The sequence below is a fragment of the Colletes latitarsis genome, chromosome 9, assembly GCF_051014445.1.
Source record: "Colletes latitarsis isolate SP2378_abdomen chromosome 9, iyColLati1, whole genome shotgun sequence".
NCBI classification, from domain to species: Eukaryota; Metazoa; Arthropoda; class Insecta; order Hymenoptera; family Colletidae; genus Colletes; species Colletes latitarsis.
This window is the reverse complement of record NC_135142.1, coordinates 25,672,036-25,694,942: the sequence shown is the minus strand read 5'-3', so window position 1 is coordinate 25,694,942 and position 22,907 is coordinate 25,672,036. Positions and strand designations below refer to the sequence as shown.

The 22,907-nt window shown below is 40.0% G+C and overlaps 2 protein-coding genes across 2 annotated transcripts in view; both read right to left on the bottom strand.

Annotated features, from left to right (window-relative positions):
- The window catches only part of LOC143345738 (terminal nucleotidyltransferase 5C), a 148,042-nt gene extending 144,119 nt beyond the window's left edge, over positions 1-3,923 (bottom strand). Inside the window, exon 1 of the mRNA XM_076773112.1 lies at positions 3,364-3,923. Within this exon, the coding sequence (XP_076629227.1) occupies positions 3,364-3,519 (156 nt within the window). The 5' untranslated portion in view covers positions 3,520-3,923. The remainder of the gene's footprint in view (positions 1-3,363) is intronic.
- Positions 3,924-10,286: 6,363 nt separating this feature from the next.
- On the bottom strand, positions 10,287-22,653 carry Bckdhb (Branched chain keto acid dehydrogenase E1 subunit beta). The gene is made up of 8 exons (XM_076772142.1): positions 22,451-22,653; positions 21,640-21,717; positions 21,028-21,230; positions 20,713-20,868; positions 19,202-19,373; positions 17,441-17,586; positions 12,859-12,945; positions 10,287-10,955 (listed from the first exon to the last, which is right to left on the bottom strand). Exons 1-8 carry the CDS (start codon positions 22,590-22,592, stop codon positions 10,815-10,817), a joined length of 1,125 nt encoding a protein of 374 aa, XP_076628257.1. The 5' UTR covers positions 22,593-22,653; the 3' UTR covers positions 10,287-10,814.
- Positions 22,654-22,907: the final 254 nt, after the last annotated feature.

The window sequence follows — 22,907 nt, the reverse complement described above, 5'->3', positions numbered from 1 at the left end:
TAATTAACGATATTACTTTTTGTATGTCGTTTGTCTTTATCTGGTTGGTCACGCGTGCGGTCGAATTATCAGGAAAATAGTTTTTCCGCTGTCATGGATACACGATAACAGCGCTACTCGTACGAATGCAAAAATAATATACAGGGTCTTCGGCCAACCCTGGGAAAAATTTTAATAGGAGATTCTAGAGGCCAAAATAAGATGAAAATCAAGTGTATCAATTTGTTGATGGAGGCTTCGTTAAAAAGTTATTAACAATTAAATTAGAACATTTCAAATCATTCTGAAAAAATTATTTTTGGTTGCGGGGGTCAATTACAATCATTTTTGGTGAATAAACATACCCACGAAATCTTACCCACTTTCGAAAAAAAAATTCGAGAAGGTGTTGAAAGTTTTGGGTGAAAAAAAAAACTTTCGAATCGTCTTGGAAAAATTATTTTTAGTTGCGGGGGTAAATTGCAAGCATTTTTGGTCGACAGACATACCCTCGAAATCCTACTCAGTTTCGAGAAAAAAATTCCTCACTGAAAATATTTCTGGCCAGAAATGCCTGCCCGAATTTTCATGCGAATCTTTGAAACGTCATAACTTCTGAACGGATTGGACGATTTTAATGTTTAAAAAAGCAAACTACGCATATTTTGATGGAGAATATGTACAAATCGCAAAAATATCCGAAAAGTTGGTCCTTGACCCCGCAAAATGAGAAAAACCCCATAAAAATGGTCCAATTTTCAAACAGCTATAACTCCTACAATTGTGAATATATTTCAATGAAACTTTTTTCTGAAGTAGACCTCATGGGTACCTACAAAAAAGTATTAGACAACTTTTCTGTAAGGCGTCAAACAAAATTACTAAAAATGGAAAAGTACTTTTTAAGAAAAATCGACAGGGGGTAGGTGTCTGAATTTTTCGGCGAAAAAAAAAATTTTTAATTAATTCTGAAGAAATTATTTTCGGTTGCGGGGGTCAATTACAATCATTTTTGGTGAATAGACATACCCCTGAAATCCTACTCACTTTCTAGAAAAAAATTCAGTACGGTTGGAACTTTAAACGTTAATAACTTTTTAACGAAGCCTCCATCAATAAATTAGTATTCTTGATTTTCATCTTATTTCGACTTCTAGAATCTCCCATTAAAATTTTTCCAAGGGGTTGTCGAACACCCTGTATAATGTAAAATAAATTGTATAAATTTCACAATACATCAACTTGTGGCGATTAATTTTGAATTTTACTTATTGTTTAATAAGTGACTCATGAATGATTGCGTATCTTTTATTTGTTACTCGAAATTATTAGGGTTACAGGTAACCCTCCTATAACACGGTAGACAGGTTCCTAGAGTATGCTGTGTTCTATGAGATCCAGAGCTAACACAAAATGGGAAGTTACGTTCCGAAAATTGATTAAAAATATAAATGTACGTGTAACACAAAACAAAGAATATTTTAATTTAACGCAACCTTAATTTAATAAATTATAATTTTTTTATATTTTTTCATGTAAAGCCACTACAGTTCGTTATTTTAAGGTAATTTAGTTTTTAAATATGTTAAGCAAAAATCATGTTATTCAGTGTTGCAGAAGGGTTTTCGCAATTTTCTTATCGTGTTAAAACGAAACCGTGTTGTAAGAGGCACCTGTATTTTATAATTCTTATTTCGTAATATATAGTATTTCATTTACAAGTGTAAATTTTAAACGAAGCCTGTATTTAATGTTACATCAATATTCGTAGAGAGGTATAAGAGCACTTTGCGGAGTCAATAATATCAATTAATTTCAATATCACGTACGTTTGCCAATCACCGCGCTCGCGGTTGCCTCGCGAGAGCAGCTCTGTTTCAATATGCATTAGTAATATGGAGCGTGCAACCAAAAGTGCTTTATTAAACGAGCATCGATTCGTCATTTTGCAGAGGGAGAGGAGCAAAAGCAATTTTATTCGATTCAACTAACGAGTATTTACTTTGCATGAGAATGGCAAAATCTCACACAATAAAATGAACGCAAATATACAGTGAAAAAGTAACAACTCCGTAGCGTCCGAATAATACCCAGTCGCACGCTGTAAATTTTACCATAACCGCTCGAGCACGGTCTTCGCGTTATCGGTGGACTCTGTAATTTATTCGACACCGTCGCGATACCGCGACAGTATTAAAATACGCCGGCAGACGTAATTGTTCTTTGGCGCTTTATCGCGTGGACGTTGTAACCTCCGTGTGCATACGGTATCGATAGAGAACAATGTCGCGTCCTACGCGATCCGCATCTTGTCTCAGGCGTGTCGGGGCAATCGATACTCGTGCCATTGCTCCGGAAGTGATCCTTCAGTTTCGAGACGGGCGGTTCGAGTGACGTCATTTCGAGTGAAATACCATCGAGAGAAACGGACGGTTGCGTGGGTGCGCATAACAGGACGCGCGGAAGCGTTAAAAACTTTAAAGAAGGAAGCACGGTTCGTAAGTCTCGTAATGCGCTCGTTGTCTCATCGGCTCGTATCGCGTAGAAATCGAGAGTCGCATGTCGCGCCAGCTAGACCGTTGAACGCGATATCGACCACGCGAGCCACGTTTCCCTGCGCGAGGCTGCACGAAACTTTACAACGATGCTGCCATTTACCTCCGCGGCTACCGCTTTTAATTAGTTTTCTACGTCGATCGCGAAGAGGACGGTATACCCGGACTTGCGAACGCGCAACGATCCGTGCGATACTCGCGAGAAAAACCGAATTAACGCGATTAACAGCAGCGGTGGGCGAAACTCCTATCTGGACGAAAAAAAAATTTCGAATAACCGACGAAAGATAAACTCTCGTTGGGGGGGGAAAAAATTCAATTATCTGCGAATAAAATATGTTGCCCATCTACGATCGACTGTTCCTTCGTTGCGAAGTTAACGAGTAGAAAATTAACGAATTCTATGGCAATAATTGGCTGGCGCTCTGGATCGTGTCTAGATAACCGTTACGCTAATTTAATAAGAGCCGTTCCGTACAAATGCCCTTACCGACTGACCGTACTTTGCAACCGGCAAGAACGAAACCTCGAAAGAACCGGCGCCGACATCGATCTACCAACGGCGAGCATGGAAATCTATACCAAACGCGAACCGTCTCGAACGAAATACGCACGAACGTGTCCTTTTGGTCGGCCGAATTACGATCTTCGATATCGACCGTACGAACCCCGTCATCGAAACGTTCGAACCCTTCCTCGAGCCCTTTTCCCTTCGGTTAATGACACGCTCGTAATCGCGAGCACGGATCGCGCGTAGATGCAATGTCGCGGACACGCGACGCACGGGCCAAATCGACTCACACAACCGTTACGAGTTACGTAACCTTACCTGCATCAGAGGCAGAACCTGGCCGGGATTGACGGATCTGATCGCCTCGTTCCTCCATGCCGGCTCGTCCTTGGTCGTGTTCCCAGGGTGGACCGCGACTTTACTTTCCGGTTCCGGTAATCGTGCCTCGACGTTGTTGGGATTCGCCTCTTCCATGATGGACAATCTCGGTGCACAAACGGTGATCCGGTCTCGCCGTGGGCTGTTTCCGTGATCGTTGGATGGTAAGCACGACCGTCTCGATCGATTTACTTTGAGATAGAAAGAACGTTCCACGTCGGTGTTCCTGTCGCGACCAAATACCCCACGGAAACTTAACACTTCGCGACGCACGACGAGACTTGTGTCACGTGGTCGGGCACCTACGGGAATCGAGCCGGAAGACCGAAAGCTCTGCGACGCGCACAGTACGGGCTGGATCGGCGAACGATTACGCGCGAACGTGTACGCGACAATGCGTGCGCACGATGCTGACGGTGAAGAAACTCGGCGACGATTCCGAAAAGAACGACGAAACGACCGGCGGGATTCGACACTGCGAGGATCTCGTGCTGCTTCGTTCCGGCGTGATGTCGCCCCACCCGAGTCAAGTCGAACGCCGCGTAACTCCCCCCTCTCCAGCGCAAGTCTAGTCGCACGTTTGCCCGAAATCGCCCGAAAGCCGACGTCGTCGTCGTTTCGACGATGCAGCGCCACCGGCAACGCGGAAAATCTAAACGTTACCAGGCACACCGACACACGATAGGTTAAACCGCGAGAAAGATGGCTAAAATTCTATTTTTCCAAGCACAAACTCGTATATGCTCCTCTGTAAATTTTATTCATGTTTTAATAGCTAAGGCTCTTCGGCGTGGGCCAGAATTTCGAACCTCGAATATGCATATGCAATATGATATTGTTAATACACTAGTAAACGTTATCACTGTTCTTTTATTATTTTTAACGTTTTTTTCGCGTTTTACTCCACTGCGCGACAACTTTGCCCAATTTTTGTACGATTTGCTGGCAGAAATAAAGAATAACCTATAAATTCTAAGATGAGAAGTTATTTACCCAGCAACGTACTCGTAGCGTACTTTGAAGCAAATTTATTGGAATGACAATATTTACACGCGAGTCTCTTCTTACACAGTGTTTTTGTACACGTTTTATTTACTTTCACACGGGTTTTTGAGCAATTTTTACTTACTTTAACGCGGTTACAAAAACGTCCACTAAGTAGTTCGTAGAGAATGTCATGTGCGGTTATGTTTGCTTTTTTAATCCTCCCGAAACAGATACTTTTTTACATCTTTCTTTCCACGGTTCGTATCCATGTAAAAAGAAAGCCAAGCGAATTCCTCGTTTTAACCCTCGGGCCATGGTACTATTTTCAATAATATTTTGTTCTCATAGGTCATAGAGTTTGTCGCAGGACGTAAAGTCTTCTCATTGGTTGAACATGATAGGTGACTCCTAATTGGTAGAACGTGACGCCTCTAGTGTCATTCCAGCCAATCAGAAGCCTGGCACGTACAGAAATAATGTGGTTTTCATAATCTGCTTCGCATTCTTGAAATTCTCCACAATGCAGCATTTTACATTTCTTTCTTTGGACTACAATTAATTGTTTACGAAATCTATATCATTAGTGGGTTAGAAAGTCAATTTAAAAATTATTCAAATCAATTTTATATGTAACTCTACATATATTATGACGTCATATTTTTCCTAACTCTTTTTTTATTATATTTGAAGAATATTTTGCCATTTTTGCTTACAAAATTATAAATGAGATTTAATTTGCTTGAATTGCTGTTTCTTCGATGCAAGAAAACCGCAGTGGCACGATATTTACATAAAAGTTATCGGCGATAAGTTATAAAGAAAATAAAATAAAATCTTTTAACCGCGATATCGAGCAGTTTCTGAAATGTCAAAGTTATTGATAAATGTTAAGCAACCAATATTTTCCACAAAGATGTAATATTTTTTATTAATTCTACATGGAAAGGTCTCTGTATAGCGGAAGACGGCACTTCTATTTTCCAAAATTTCAGAAAATAAATTGAAAAATAATTTTCACGCGGTTAAAGACAACTTATCTATTTATTAAGAAATGTTTCAGTGGCAAAACAAGCTTCTGGTGTATCAAGCCACTGAAGAGATACTGGAAGAGATAGGAGATATTATGAAATATTTAATCAAAATATCAGTCTTCGTTAATTCTTCGTTAAATTTTACAGTAGATTTGCAGATAAAATGGAATTATAAAAAATTTAAAGTCATTTTTACGTTCTACACGAAAGTGTACACGAGCAGGATAAAAAAGTTATTTTGAATTTATGAATATACAAATTAAGGAAATCTTCTTTCAAATAAAAGTATCAAATCTAGAAAAAGGAAAAAAATGATTTAGCGCGTATGTGGTTTTCTTGAAAACCTCGAATGGATAGTATGTATATGTGTCGTGCTGCAAGTATCGATAAATATTTATCAGAGTTTAACTTATCAACAGCGAGCAAAGAGTGTTTCGTTTACACTCGAATTCCAGAAGAAAGTAAATTTGACATTTACTCGTGCATTAATATTTAAATTCGCTCCGTCAACAGCGCTCGCTTTAATAAATTCAAGAACAGATTTATCCTGATCAGGAATCTCAAGGATCTCCGTCGTTGCCACATTTAATACTTTTAATTCGATTAGTTTGCCATGCATTATCATATTCATAAAGTATGTTCAGGATCGACTAATTTTGCTTACCTAATGCGTTTTACCCAAACGACAAGCATCTATACTCGATTATATGCACGAAGGAAACATGTTACCACTGCATCTTCGTTATGTTGTTAATGAGCTTTTGCTTGCTATTGTCGCTGAAATTGCATCCAATTTAGCATGAATATTCAAACAGCAGATCTGCAAGACGTTTCCGTTTAACAGAAGGTTCGTGAACCTAACCCGTTCCCTATGAATTTTAATCATAATCTTAATTTTATTTGATAAAACTTCTTTCGAAGTAGAAATTTCACGAAGATCTATCCGGAGTATTTAATTTTGCGCAACCAGGTCGCAACAATGCACATTACTTTATCGACCCACGTAGTTTCCTGGATCGGTTCAAACATTGTACGCCCAAGCACGTATGTACTTATCGTTCGATCGAACGGCTTAAAAGCAAGTACACTCTAGTTTCATGCGTTTTGCAATTTCGCATTTTATCCACCTACAATCGTCAAAAGCGCGACGTTGCGCAATCGCGCGTACACACTTGAATACGTTATGTCACGGCGACATTTTCACGCGCGCGGCATTCTACGCGGCCGGCAATCTCTTTAAAATATTAATTCGTTCCCGTAGCCGGGCGATATTATTTTTCGATAAGATAAAAACGCAGCTGCGAGTTTGAAAAGCGCCGTGAATACGTCACTGGTCGATAGGGTAAATGGAAATTTTTACGAGCCGCCTCGGAATCGGTGCACGCGGAAACGATATTGACGCCATTCCGCGCGATCGTTGTAAATCAACGTAATAAAATCGCCGCAGCACCGATGGAGTTTGAATTTTGAGCAGCTCTGAGTATCTGAGATGAAAAGATTTTTACTTTATGAATAACCGACGTTCGTATACTCGAATACAGACTCTGCTGGACTCTACGATGCATCTTTAATTAATTAATCGTCTTTCTGCTCCAAAATGGATGGAATCATATATTCCTCGCAGACGTACAAAAACCAAGGCTTTCGAAACGAAGAGAAACAGAAGATCACGCGCTCGTGTTAGGGTTTCTACCGATCTAGCTGGGCATCGTAAACTTGATAAGAGACATAATCAGGGAGCGCGGGCGTAGCTCGACGTTCGCTCTCGACGTCTTGAGATTGTCGAGTTAGGTTAACGGGGAACGAATCTTGAAATATTTGGTCATCCGGAAGATTTGTAACGTTTGCTCGATATACAGAGCTTTTGCGCCATAAATTCTAAAATTGTTTCTCTCGATAAATATTGTTTTATATTATCGACTTATTTTTGAACGATTAAAATCGCCCACTTTCCGATCGCGATACGATTACTGAGACACCCTGTACGAGAGCTATGATGTAATGCTACGCCTGGGCTCAACTGCAAAGTTCCGATTGGCGCAAAATTCGTCGACTGCCTTTTTCCGTTGAAAATGGTATCGTCGGTGCGTGAAATGACGACGTGGCTCGATTCTTTGTTTTTTCGGTCGCAACGGCGGAGCGATATTTAAAATCAGAACGAATTGAAAACCGTTCGGGCGAACGATACTCCCGGAGGCGCATCGATTCATCGTCGACTTCCGGTCCGCGCGATCGAAAATCCGTCAACGTTCGACGGCTGCGAACGGATCGGTGCCATATGTTAGCGTGCAGCTGAGCCGTTGCTCTATTCCCGCAAAAATCGACTAATAAAAAGGCAACTCGTCGACCTTCGATATAGTCTATGCCTTCGTGGCGATTGGCTCTCGGTGCCTCTCTTTCTCTCCCTTTCTGCTTCTCCAGGACTGTGTGCTTCGCCAGTGTGCACCGTTGCCAACTTTCACGTATCATAATACACAGTGAAAGAATGTGGTTTCCCTTTCAAATTACAAAATACAGGCGCGAGCGCGCAGCACACTTCCTTCGATTATTCGGTGTTTTCTCACCTACTTTGCTTTTTTTTCGCGCGATTAGGGGCACGTCAGTGTACGCCATATTGGCCTTGGGGCAGCGTCCCCGGGTCGTTACCGGTTCGTTCCTACCCAAAAACCGCGATCGAGTTCGAGCAACTTTCCGTCGGGTTTTGCAAAAGACAACGTTGCGGTTTACATAAAAAATTTCGATTGTATACCAGAAAGGTACACTTTTTCCGTAACTCGGTGAACCGAAAATGAGGATTTCAATCGTAGAACGAAACGTTTCGCAACGAACAAATAAAAATTTAACCTTTCGATCGATCAAACGTCACTGAATAAATTGCCAGGCGTTGGTCTTGTTGGTTATCTGTTATTCCCATAAAATTTTGCCCATCCGTACGCCCCGGGCTTCCATGTCATTCGAATGAAAAAATCGACTCTTCTACTTTAATTTTCCGTGAACCATAAAAGGTTTCGTTCAAACTTCTATAACTCCCAAAATATGGGGATCAACGAGATGAGATTTTTGAAATACTCATCTTGTCTCTGGAGAACCAATCGTGGACAAAGTTTCTTGAAATATCACGTAATAAATACATTTAATGACAATATGGGACGAAACGTTTACGAGCGCTGAAATTTCCGAAGCATGGTTACTGCAACGAGCTATAAAGAATGCCCTCGAGTGACGTCCACAATGAGCAAGAAATCCATCTTTTCGCTCATAAACTGCGTTTTCATAGCACAGACGCTATTAATCATTGCTTTTACGCGACGCAAAATCCACAGCAACAGTGAAACAACCTTTCTCAAAAATTTCGATCTCTAAATCTGAATGCCGTCGGGGGACGTACTCTTCTTGCCTCCCATATACCATCCGTCGCGTCAGAATGCACCGTGTTGTTCATTATTCATCCGCATCGTTGGTTATTTCCGCATAAATTACGCTTAGCGTCTCGTCGATGGAATTTCTCGGATGTCGCTAATCGCCCCGAGACGTCTTCATCCGGGGGTGGCGAAACTTTGACGCTGGGAGCTCACAATATCGCTTTACAAATTTCTTACAAGGTCAATTTTGCAAAATTACAACGATACTAAGAGTTTTTTTTAATGCAAAATTCAACTTGGGGGCTTCTTTCCGTGGAGTTGTAACAAAATGTTCGACCAAGAGTCCTCGTAGTGTACAAGCGTAATTGTTTCGAGAAAATGTGGGAGAAGAGCATCGAACGGTTCAAAAGGTAGGTCGCCATCTTTGCCCTGATCGATCGTGGCCAGCGAAATCGCGTTCTATCGAGGAGCCCGGTTTCGCCTTCTCCAAGGATACGGTGCAACACCTGAGACTGAAGCCTTGATTAAGATATTACGTTGCCACGCATGGTCCACACGATCGGGCGCTCGATTTTACAGTTAAAGACAGACTTGACCCAGATACACCGTAAAAAACCAGTAGACACGTCCGTTCTAATTGCGAATATCGATTCGACGACGGGGCTACTTGTTGCCTGGTCCGCCGCCATGTGTATCATCTTTCGTGCCATTAATTTGAACAGGAAAGTATTCGCGCGCCCGTCCGCAGGTGAAACTGGGTCACGGACGCGGGTCGTACACCAGCGAACAATAAAAGTTGCAGCTCCTTTCATCCCGCCGCGCCGGGGAAACGGTAGAACGCCTAAACGAGAATTCATCGTGACGGATCGACGCAGGGACAGAAATCACGGTTTCGCGCAAACACTGTGGCTTCATTCGACCTCAACGGCCAGTAACATTTCAAAAAGTGGCGGGGGATGCGACCTTTAGAGGAGACGTTTCATGATTTCAGAGGCGGAGAGAACATTTTTGATACTGCATCCATTTTTCAAATTTTTTTTCTATTAATGGAACACATCTATAAATTAAATAAACGAAATAAAAAATATTTAAAAATGGTTGAAGTTAGACTGCTTCGACATAATTAAAAGTTCCTCTACTATGAATTGTACAAGACACAGATGTACACCGAAGCTTGCAAAGGTTGAGAGAACATTGAGAGGACATATGTCTAATGTAGTTATCGTAGAGTGGGCCACCTATGACCTCAGCGTCATAGTAATTTCTTTCTACTCACCACCGCGGTACCCATCGTTGTTCTCTGTTCTGTTTTATAAGAAAGTAACGTCTCCTACGATTACGAGAACAAGAAGGTAGGGTCGTGAACCGTGAAAAGGTAGAAAACTGTTAGTTGTGGTATTACATTGTCCGACTTGTTACAAATATATTAGTTTGATACTCAAGTTCTAATCCCTCAAACTCTTCGGTGCCTACTTCCTTTTCTTAATAGTAATAATTACAGTCATATATGCATTTTATTTGAAGAATACACGTACAGTGGACAATGAAAGACGACCTTAAGATTACATTTCTCTTGTGATATTAGTATAAAAGAGATTCCAAGATTCTGACAGTAATAATTATTCGAAAAATGATGGAGTCCATGATGTGGGAGGCCAAGTGGTAGTGTTTTACGAACGAAGAGCGATAAGACTGTCCCTGGATCGGTCCTCGAGCACGTGACTCGGCGATGCTATATCGAAAATGCCAAAAATCGATGCGGTATTCGACGTGCTCTTCTGGCGTGGGTGCCCGCATAGGCAACAGGTGCTCACGAGCAAGAATGGACAAAATGCTCGATTCTACATAGTTCGATATTAGACTACTTTAGTTACTCGTTGTACGAAATTGGTGCAGTATACAATACGTCAAATTGTTTGTCACTAAACACTTCATACATATATTCATTATTTCAATTACAAAATCATTCGTGGCCATCCCATCTCGCAAGTAGAATATTCCTCTCTGAATTTCAGTAGTTCAGGATGTCTCTGACAGCCGCGAAGCATCGCCATTTATCGGGCAAATAAAACGGCTCGAAGACGTGCGGAAAAGGGCTGTCCCAGCCCGTCACCCTCTGTATCGGTGCTTCCAGGTGTAGAAAACATTCCTGCTGTTTTGCAAATATTTCTGATTAATATTTAACCATAAAAAATAAATTGTGCGTTTAATTGCTCTTCGTACAGGTATTTAAAAGGGTTGAGAACCCCTATCCAAGAGGGAAAGTAACTTTTCCTCGTTGAATTAACTTATTAGCACAACGTGTCGACTCGCATTCAACGAATTCTACGAAGAGACGCGAAACATCGTGCTAATAAATAAATTCTCTGCGTTCTTTGTAACTCTAACGATAAAGAATTGGTTGCGTTACATTACCCCCTGTTTCAAACTAGACCAGTTAAGCATTTGACTACTTTTAAGTACATACAGATTAAAATATGCGTTAGAATCGTCGTAGTTCTAAGGAAGATACGTTATCTGGCTGTCGGAAAATTTATGGCTTTCCTGGGGATTGAGGAGGAACCTTGACACAGGGCAAATGGCGTCCCGGATATCAGGCGACGACTAATGAACTCGAAGTCACATACATTATCGTTCACAATTATTTGAGCAGCTCTACGTGTAAAGAAAACAAAAATTATGTCTTCAATGAATTTTTAAAAAAATAATATGTAAAGAAATATAACAGCTGCTCCATTTTATTAAACGTCATCGTAAATTCCTGCATGGTATCGACAATTAAAAGAGAAAATATTTGAAAATTTGTCGTTAATTCCATGTTTTGTGAAATATAAATTGAACGAGCCCCGATGATTAAAGGGTGAAATAAATTGCATCCCAGCGTGTGACGAACGCGTTCAAGTTCGAATTGTTAAACGAATATTTCAATTACAAATTTAGAGCCGTTCGTTTGCTGATTTAGAGGTAGGATCAGGGTTTTGCAAGGCGCACGTTTGTACATCTGAACAAGCTGAAGCGTATCGAACCGTCACGAAGTGTGCGCAGTGACGTAACAGAAACGCGCGTAATGATATCCTGCCACATTCCGACGATGCATTGAACATGCATCTAATGCATTTTCGGCAGGGAACGATCGCATACGCGCTACGTGTAAATAATTTCGTAACTGGAAATACTTAAAGTCTCGTTTAACCATTAGGCATACCAACGCGTCGATGGCCAGGCTGAATTATCGCGAGGCATGCTTCAATTACGTCAAGTTATTTCGCGTTATACGGCATAATTGCCGCGATATTTACAGAAATGTTGCACGACGAACGAAATTTCTTCATTCGAACGAATCGAATTCAAAACGTATTCCAACTTGGCGAAGACGGTCTTCGCGCCGAAGTATTTTCATTTTTCAACCGTATCGCGTTGTTTGTACAGCTTTTCCATCGCTACGTAAATTGTAATATTATATAATAGTACGTCCCTGGCCACTTTCTCATATGAAACGTAATATTTCTTTAATGTCCGTAAACGGGTGACGTTTGATGATCAAAGTGCTCGAAATAGAAGCAAAAGTCATTGCAAACGATGTTGGCTTAATTGCAGGTACTACGAACTTGAAATAATTCAAAACTTTATTTGTATCTATGCTCCTAGAATGACTTTCTTTAGAATCAACAAAATTACGAGTAAAAATTTATAATATACTTATAAAACAATATAATATGAATTGAAGGAGAATAGAAACATATAAAATATATAAATCTGCTTGTGCAAGATTCACTCTTGATGATTAATTTTATTCGACCGTAAGCCTTAATAAAAAATAATCGGAGAAACTTGTTAGCAATGTAATATCGATTATCGTAAAAGATACTGATCGCGAGAAACGCATTGAGAACTTCTTTAAACATCTGTGAAGAGACAGAGGTGAAAGTAGGGATGTCGACCTTGCAACTGCTTCAAAGCTGTTCTTTACCATAGTACCACAAGTACGCTAACGAGAAAAATTAATTCGATTCGCTTCGAAAATAATACTTGTCTTGCCTGATAAAAATATTTACCTGAATGGTCGAGGTTATTTCTGCTCCAAATCCACTCGTCAGCGGTGCTTCGTGCGCTATTACGATTCGGCCCGTTTTCTTCGCAGACTGCAATTTTACGTGTTATTAGAGCATTCGCGTAATCGAGATCTAGTTTCCAAAATGGTCGAATGTCAGTTACGAATTTCGCGATCTTAAAATCTAGCCCAAAGTGAGTTAATATATTCTAAACTTTAAATAACTATTTCCATTAAAATTCTAATGAGAATTTCAAAAAATAAAAAAATACGTGTCAAATATTTTTCGATGTTCCACGTGCAAGCAAAGTTTGAAAGCAATCGGGCGCCTTGTAAGCGAGATCCTTGAGATACGCCAGATTGAATTGGAGAACCGATATCAGTTTTTGAACTTGACAATTTGGAAAGCCATGATAACCGCGGATACCAAGAACATTTAATTTAATAGAGAGTAGAGTGTCGAACAGAATCAAAAGCTTTAGGAAAGTTAGCGTAGATAGCGTCGACGTGGAAGCATGTCTGAATAGAGTTAGATACAAAGTAGAGATATCTCGGTAAGATCCTAGTAGTAGATCTACCACGCACGAATCCATATTACTCGTTAATAACTACGTTCCTAATCGTAAAGAAACATTTGGACGCGATCAATCTATAAAAACATATCATCTTCGATGCTAATTCTTTTATAATTACAAATATCCGATGTATTTCCACCCATATGTTCTGGGATAACACGTTTACATAATCTGTTTTTACACGCCTCGCGTGATTCCAATATATATTTCACGAAGGTTGAATACATCTACTATCTACGTATACGAAACAAATCATTCTACTAAAAAAAAATATACGTTTCAAACCAGTAGTGATTTGAGAATTTTTTAAAATTTATTCTATTTCTGAGTTTGAGATATGGTTTAAATTTATGCTTATTCGTTCGTGGTAAGTGCGAAGAATCGTTTAAAAAATGTTTACGTTCGACCCACGGGGTCCTGCGCTGGCGTCGATCTCGATCTAGAGCGCAACAAAGATCGTGTACGCCGCGCATAGAGCCGTATGTCCTAACACGCGTCATGAAGGGTAATTCGTCGAACAAACGAACCGTGCCACGGATCAATTCGTCAATGATTTATGCGCTGTCCAATGCGAACGGGTATAATAATAATTTATACGCGGCTCCGACGCTAAGCGATGCATTAATATAGCGGTCGAACGGATCGTTTCGCGGCGACTATCGAATCCGCCCAGCCGCGATCAACATTAGAAACGAGCGACCGGTGGCCTGTAATTAAGATACGTAGGCGCGCCAGCGTGTGTGTGTATGTCCTGCTGTAAATCATTAGGTATAGCGACTCGACAGTACGCATGACTATACGCCGCGTACAGGTTTCTGTGACATTTCAGATTTCAGCTGACCTTCCCTGCAACTTTCTGAAGTTACGGTCACCCGTTGCAATTCGCCCTTCTTAATCGCCCTTACGACAGTGTCTCTCAAACGCTGACATAAAGGAACCACACGGGACACCCTATGGATTTTAACTAGCTTTCATAGAATGAATTTACATCGAAAACAAGTCGCCGTATGTTTAAGCGTTTTCCCAATTGGGGATGAAAAGAAGCATTTTCAATAATTTTTTTCTGGAGAAAATCGTAGGATTTTTTTAATGCAACGGTTGTGTTATGGATTGATACTTGTTCTGAGAGTGCCCATAATTTTTTTCGATGAGAAATAATAACATTTGCAGGAATTATTTAAACGTTTGTACGAGGTTGCAAGGGAGTACACGAACGACACTGTATGGATTTTAATTAACTTTCACACAGTGGATTTAAATTAAAAATATGTCTGTCCGAGCGTATTTGACGTTAAAGTCTTATACGAGCGTTTAAAGTTGCGAGCATTGCTTAGACCATATTTATCTAGATAAGACTTGCACACGAAATTGCAACTTTTGCATTTCTTTAACGCCTTAGACACGATTAGCAGTTAAACGGCGATAATATTTAGTTTATGAAGACAAGAATGCAATAAAGATACGCTTTATGGAACGTACAGTCTATAAAATTTTACAGTATGCATGTTTACGAATTACATTAACATCGAATGCATAAGAATCTTTGAGGAAAAGCCAACGTCGACGAAAAAGAATAAATTCGAAGAAAAATCGTGTTGCATCCACGTCAACTATGTATAAATTATTATACGTAGTAATATTTGCGGCGATTCGCGGATCTGTCCATGTAGTTTTAGATCGACAAATGCCAAGCTTCGAGGAAACAGATGGACGAATTATTTCTACCATAGATATCAGAAATAAAATTTGAAATATCTGACCGAATGCTGCTGTGTGCGCTGCAAATGCATTGCATTTATATAAAGGGTGTCAAGCTAGATAACTGACAAACTTTTCCCAGTGCGTTTGACAGGTCATTCTGAAAACGTAATATATCCCCGAGCTCTGCAAAAAATAAAATACACCACGTATTTACAGGATCACCACAAATAGCAGAATCGTAGTCCATCGACTAAAAATTACTCAACTTTCTTGTCTGAATTTTATTTGTTTTGATTCTCATGATTTTTAATCTACACAGTTCTTTTTATTCTATTCTTTTAGTTTGCTTCGTTGGTTTTCCATGCTGGTTCTCAGCATATATAATAAAATATTATGCTGAACGCGTTACGAACATTCTCGATGAATAATACGTTTACTTAGCAATTTTTCGGTAAATAAAAACTGTTCGTCGAGAAAGTACGGTTCCATAATAATTCTTGCGAAACGTTTAAAGTTGTACCTCAAAGTAAAAAGTTATTTTAAGAATACATCCGTGTGCGACAAAATTTCGTGGAATCTTTCAGGACGAACAAAATTGGGAGAACAAGAATTATTCAACGATACACTGATTACACGCATCCGTGCTGATTTTGTAAATAAAAATGGCCACGCGTGCGTTCGTCAGCTTCTCATAATGCAATTTCTTTGAAACGGAAGTCATCGAAGGTTCCTGGTTATGAGATATATATCGATCTTGAAAAATGGTAATCGTGGGGAAGTGGAGACGAGCTAAATTTTCAGATATTTTAATAATACTATGCTCTGATTGTACTCAGAATATTACAGTGCAAACTATATAATAAATGATCCGAAATCGACCGTAGTTCGAAAACTTAGTCTCGACTGGTCAACGACTTCTGGGCGACGACCATTTTTCAAGATCAAGATATTTCATAATCCGACCCGTTCCAGGATCTCCGTTTACGAGAAATCGCAAGGGACTTTCGACTCCTACGGCGATTTAGCCGCGAGAGCAGAAACGTTCGAAGAACATCATCGACTCGTCGAATCCGCGAGCGTATCGAAATTACGCGAAACGGGTTTCCAATTACGCTCACCACCTTTGCGCGCGCGTTCTTCGTTCGCGTGCACGCGTGTACGGCTTAACAACGTGTATGCCGCGAGTGCATACCGTGCAATCGGCATATCATTAGGCGGCTAAAAGATCGATTAGCATAAATCAGCGCGATATTAGTGTCCACGGTAATCCGCGGCTATCGTAATTCGGACGAGTGAATGTTGACTTTTTGTTCGCTTTCCGAATAGTTGCTCGCACGATACCGGCTACTAGCATTTAGACGGGCAAGAATTCAATGATAATGTTAGGAAAATATAAACTGACAGGCATCGATCATTTTAATTGATGGGTTGAAAAATGAATTGCAATTTGGTTTTGAAAGATGGTTTTGGATTTTCCACGCACTATATGCATTATTTATTTTTTAATTCAAGTTAGTACGCTATATATTTAGTTTAATTATTTGGGAACTTTCGAAGAACTTTCTACTGACCCATTGTACGAATTGCAAACAGGATTTAGCTTTTCACGTATGTTTGAGCCCAAGATTTACGATATGAATTTTTTAGGGAATAAAAACGAAAGATTGTAGGAGGGAGACGTATGATGATACGTTAATTGAAGGAGAGAGTAAATAAAATTGCGACTATCGTTGCTAATTATCCGCGTCCGTGCCGATTTCGCAAATAAAAATGGCCACCCATGCGTTTATCTGCCGTTTCATAATTACATTTTGTAAACGCTCGGGGCGAGCTGAATTTTTTCTACGAATTTCGAAAGTTTTCGCGATGTTTTGAAACGACCCAGAGAAGATAGCCGCGCGGCGTAATTAGAGGTTCGTTAAAAAAGTAAATCGTAAACCCTTTTCTGCAGATACACGTTTCCGATATCGCGGTTTCGTCATAGCAATTTATTATTCCGATACACGGTGCCATCGTTTCTGTGCAATATTGACGAAAACATCTGTTCTCTCGCATCGCCTGTCCAACGAAAATAATTTCCCAATGATCCTCGTTTAGAAAAAAAAAAAAAACTGAAATCCTCCCTAAAAGTAAATCCGACGATCGAACGTTTCAGTTTGTCTTTCTCCGTGTCTCTGTTTCTCTCCGTCGAAGGACACGGTGCCCACGTAATACAACGCAAACGTAACAGCCGTGCTTAAACGTAATGCATGCACGCGATCCGGTTGCATTAACGCATGAAAACGGAGCAAATTATAATGATGAAATTACCTTGCAAACGAGTTCCGCGTCCCAAGGTAGGATAGAAACGAGGTCTATCACCTCGCAGGATACGCCGAGCTTCTCTTGGACGAGATCGGCCACCTCCAGCAGTACGTGCACCTGAGTTCCCCAACCCACGAGTGTCACCGCGTCACCTGCGTGAAAATGCAATCGTGTACGTGTAACGTTCGTTTCACCTTACGCTTGTATATCGCAATTACCGCTGTACTTGTGCCTTCCCTCCCCACCCTCGCCCCCCTCCCCCTACCCCTCCCTACGTGGTCGCGTATCCTGTTCCAGGACCGGTCATCGCGTGCACTGTTCCACCGATTGGATAATGAAAGGACGATTACGGCCGATAAATATTATATTCTCGAACGACGTACGGAGCGTACCTCGCATTAAATGCGCCAGGTACGGTTCGCGGCGGTGTTTAAAGACTCGACGGTTCAATTATTAATACGCGACGCAAAGTAATTGCCCGACTAACTCCCTGCAATCACTTAATCGCTCGTTGACGTCCGATGGGAGGTCCGACACGCGGGACAGAGTTCGAGAAACTCGATACGATTGATAAGAGATTCGAGCCGCGGTCAAAACTGATCCTGTGACATTACCGTGCGCGATGTAATACCGAACATTAGGCAATTAACCGATCGAAATTTACATAACGGAATGGGAAATTCGATTCGAGTCGCGCAGGTGGTCCGAAGGAATCGCGAGACCGTCGAAACGTGCAATCACCTTTGGCGTAACGAATTATTTACATGGTTAATTAGTGGTTGGTAAACGACGCTGTAAATTTCGCGGGTTAACCGCCAACGACGAACATGAGAAAGCCCGACGACGTTGAGTAAAAGTCGTCGCGGCGGACGTGGAAGAAGATTGATCTACGCGCGCTGAACGCTCCGTGCTGTGAAACTAGCGATGGGAATGATATCGAACCGATAGTATTGTCGCCAGACAGTAATCTAGTATCGAACATGTACACTGAGGCTCAAAAGTTTTAGACCTTGCTCGTCTTAACACCTCTGAGGTCCCGTTGGGGTACGATTGTCGAGATTTTCACTCTCTTGCTCGATAGAATTTATCTTCAACGCTAGATTCACGGACTATTTATAATGCATCTTTACGTTAATCAAATTCAACATAAATTGGTAAAAAATAATATTCACTGAAATAAATTGAGTTGCATAAATCTAATGTTACAACTTATCTATAACATTTGTTGACATTTACGATTATGATATATTATAGGAATAAGAATTTAGATATAGATCGTCAGCTATATTTCTTTTTTCAAGAATATGCTCTACTCCTGGCTTTTAGAGTCGACTGATCGATTCACTGGTTTCAACTGGTCTTGCTCGATAGAATTTATCTTCAACGCTAGATTCACGGACTATTTGTAATGCATCTTTTTAACTTAAAATATTCACATCGTTACGTTAATCAAATTCAACATAAATTGGTGAAAAATAATATTCACTGAAATAAATTGAGTTGCGTAAATCTAATGTTATGATATATTATAGGAATAAGAATTTAGATATAGATCGTCAGCTATGTTTCTTTTTTCAAGAATATGCTCTACTCCTGGCTTGTTAGAGTCGACTGAGCTATTCAGGCCCAGTAAAGGATAGTTTTGTAAGCTGGAGTACCATCGACACCTAGTTGGTATCGGTCCCATCGCTAGTCCAGACAACGTTGTTACGCGGTGCACGAAGTGAAACTTATCCCTGAGTCCCGTTCATCTTCCTGAACGCCTACCTTCCCTCACAACCTCAGCCTTGCCGATCTCGATCGTGTAACGAGTCGTCGGCACATCGTCGATCGCGGTGCGGTACAATATTTTCGGCTCGAACATAATGCAGGGATCCGGCTCCTCTATGCAGCTCAACAAAAGACCTTTCGCCTGTCTCGCTCCGCGGGGCACAACGATCTGAAAAAAGACGCGCCATTACGTTCCATTGCTCTTTTTCGCGTTAGTTGTTAGCGCGATACGTTCGAGAATTCACCCGGTCGAAACGATGATAATAATACTGCCAGGCGAATGTCTGATTCGAACAAAGGAACTTTTATTCTTCTCGAACTCGTATAAAGTTTATAACGATGCAGACAATCCTGAATTTTTTAAGAAAATAAAGTAAATTATGCTGAGCTCTACACACTCGCTAAAAACTTACGTAACGTGGAAGTAGCTATTAAAGTTTCCCACTGATATAGTGCGGCAGAATTTTTAGAAGATTGACGTCTTGAGTTAGAAAAACCAGGGGGAATATTCTCTGTTTCAATATTCGATGCTTTCGAAGAATGGTACCTATATTCCCCACAGTATTTGTATTAACCTAAATTCCCTTGCAATGGCCGTGAAAGTTCGAGGGAAAGGGATGGAAGCTTATAGAAAAGCAATACGTTCACGGAAACGAATCTCTGCTTTTCAGGTAATCCCATAAACCAGTCCGACGAAATCGACCTGAGAATGGATGGCCATATCCTGGCCGGAGAAGAAACTACCATCCATGAAGCTTCGTATCGAGCTTACGAGTAACTGACGATCGCTTTTGCGAGCCATCATCGCCGAGATATGGGTGTTCTGATCTAGAATTCTAAGTCGTTTCTTAAATTTTGCCGTTTCGATCGTCGATAACACCGAATATTAAAAACAACTCGTCTAAAAGTATGCTGGACAGAGACGAATAAAGCAACTCCGGAAGAAATACGAGAGTCTTGGATGGAATCGACGAAGGTCAAATTTGGTTTTGATAGCATCGATAAGCGAACGCGTAGATACGTTTCACCTTTGTTTCCACGAGCGCGGTATATTCTATCGAGTAGCTCGCGATCTTTCAGCTTCAGGAAATGTCGACGCGATGTTGCACGGTGCTGTTCATGTAATCGAGATGTATAGTGTCGGCATAGTGGCGCGTCAGTGTACGATGGAAACTTTCTTCATGCATACGTAGAGTACATGTGTCCTACAATATTCATGGAATCTCTTCCAGAAAGTTAAGAGCCAACGACTATAGCTAACGCGCGCCAACGCGGAGGATATCCTTGAGCATAGAAATTCGTTCGAGTTGCTTATACAAGTATTTTACATTTCGCGTTTACTCGTCGATAACCCATTTCGCGGTTGCCTGATTCAACAATCGCCGACGAGTAGCGCAGAAAATTTCACGGAACATAGTCTCGCGTTAAATCTTTGTCTTTACGAAGTAACCCTGTTTTGATATTGGGAAATGTAAAATTTTTATTATAGTTATTGTCATAAAGTGTACCTTCAATCCTGGCGTATGCGCGAAATATGCTTCTGGACTTTGAGAATGATAAAGCCCTCCGTGACCAACAGCTCCACACGGTGTTCGAATTGTTAGTTTTCCACAGTCGAATTCACCGCCGCTTCGATATCTTACCTTGGCAGCTTCGTTTACCAGCTGAAGATAAAATAACGGAAATTAGCAAATATTTTTGCACTGTAAACGAGAAATACGTATTTTATACGTGCAATAATGCATTCGATGTAATTGTAATTATAAACTGTTCGAAAGTAAACGACAGAAATTTATTTGTGACTTCACGATTAAAAACAATACCTGATCGAAAGCAGGGAATATGTAATCCGCGAATTGAATTTCTGCGATCGCTGTTACACCAGCAGTGGCTAAACCAATTCCAAACCCAGCAATTCCTTGTTCGCAGAGCGGCGTGTTGAACACGCGGTCCTTGCCAAATTCTTTTTGAAGATCAACCGTGCAACGAAAGACACCGCCAAATGCCACGTCTTCGCCAAATATCACTAATCGTAGTAGAGAAATGCTTCGATAATGCTTTTGGATAAATATAAATATTGCAATTGAATAATTTATCGATTTTTAAAAATCATGTACCTTATATACTTATCAATGAAAATGTTTTTAACTAAAATAGCGCTCCTGTATGTTTATCGTTTATTATGAAATATATGTATTTGAATAATTGTAGTGATTCCATTATCGTTTCTCGAAGATAAGGAATGATAATTTATATTTTCGTCGGAATATTCGCGAAACATTTTGTATCGTTTTCATTCAGTGATCTAATCGTTCCCTAACACATTAATAAATTGATAAATACAATTTATGTTAGCGATATATATTTTTATTTTTAAATATATCATGTCATTAATTGATAAAAAGTATAATAAATTATGAAATATTTATTATTACCTGCATCGGGATCGTTCGTTAACGCGATTCGAAGTCCTTGATTTATTGCTTGATACATATTCATGTTTTCAGTCTCACCTGAAATAAAAGTGGTTCGTGTACTTATTTGTCGATATCAATTTCTTGATGTTCACACATAATTGCGACATGTATCATGCGAATGCCCTCATTCCACTATCAAACCCGGAAACATTGCGTGCAGTAAAGCAACACATTAACAAAGACTAGCTTTGTATTCGAGTTTTTTTTATCCAGAATCTGATCTTCTTTCTCGTTCGAAGATCACGGCGTTATCTTCGACTAATAATTATGGTATTTATCACAATATTTTTTTCAATTAATTACAATATATCGTAATGAGCTATAAATACACAGTGATCTATAATAGTTTAGTAACTACTTTTGATCTACTGCGATGAAAAAGTTTTATTTGACTTTGATATTTCGATAACTTCGTATACTTGCTGAGAAATATGTCTTTATCATGCTAATCATTTAGATGATAAGTATATGTGGTAATTAGGTTGCAATCACGATAACGTTGATGACTAAGCGTTCCTCTTTGAGAAAACGAGATTTCAAATTGTTATTACAGATAGTGCTACGTAAGAAGAAATAAAAATGTGGAACGAAAAGAAATCATTTCTCACCAGTTACTTAATTTTACTTATTAATTCCTAAACATATACATTCTTTTCCATTATTGACAGATTACTATGTAACTGTAAGTTGATCGTATTTTATATTATATATAAAATTTGGTTCATCTCTGGCCACTGATTAAAATTAAAAGAAAAAGTCTTGCGCTCACCGGATGTATTCGTGTTTTTATCCTTGTAATACGTGAAGTGTATACACCTGACATTTTCACGTTGCACAAATCTATCCACAGAATTGAAACGTAGAGACGCACGAGCGTTCAGGAACCGAGCACACAATTTACTGAATATCATCGTGGATAAATGTCGCTTCTAACTGTGAGACGATAGTGAGTGACTTTATCTCCCACTCGATATTTACATACAATACGGTATTAAAAAATACACGAGCCCCCGTACTCGACCTAGACTGAATTTCGTAAACAGCTTTCGTCGACGTACGAACGCCTTCGAGTGTGTAAGTTTATATTATCATTAAAGAAGCGCTGAGCGAAGTTTTATGGCATCTCTAAGATTATAAATATGTTTTTCGTGTTCCTTCGACAAAATCATTTAACGTAAAAAGTAATGTAACTTTTCTAAAGATGAACAAATTTTCTATATCACGCA

Coding starts and splice junctions, on each gene's coding strand:
- Bckdhb (XM_076772142.1), bottom strand. CDS start 22,592: ATGATATTCAGTAAATTGTGTGCTCGGTTCCTGAACGCTCGTGCGTCT. Junction 20,869..21,027: donor TATTCCCTGCTTTCGATCAG/GTATTGTTTTTA, acceptor TTTTATCTTCAG/CTGGTAAACGAAGCTGCCAA. Junction 17,587..19,201: donor GGCTGAGGTTGTGAGGGAAG/GTAGGCGTTCAG, acceptor ATTTTCACGCAG/GTGACGCGGTGACACTCGTG.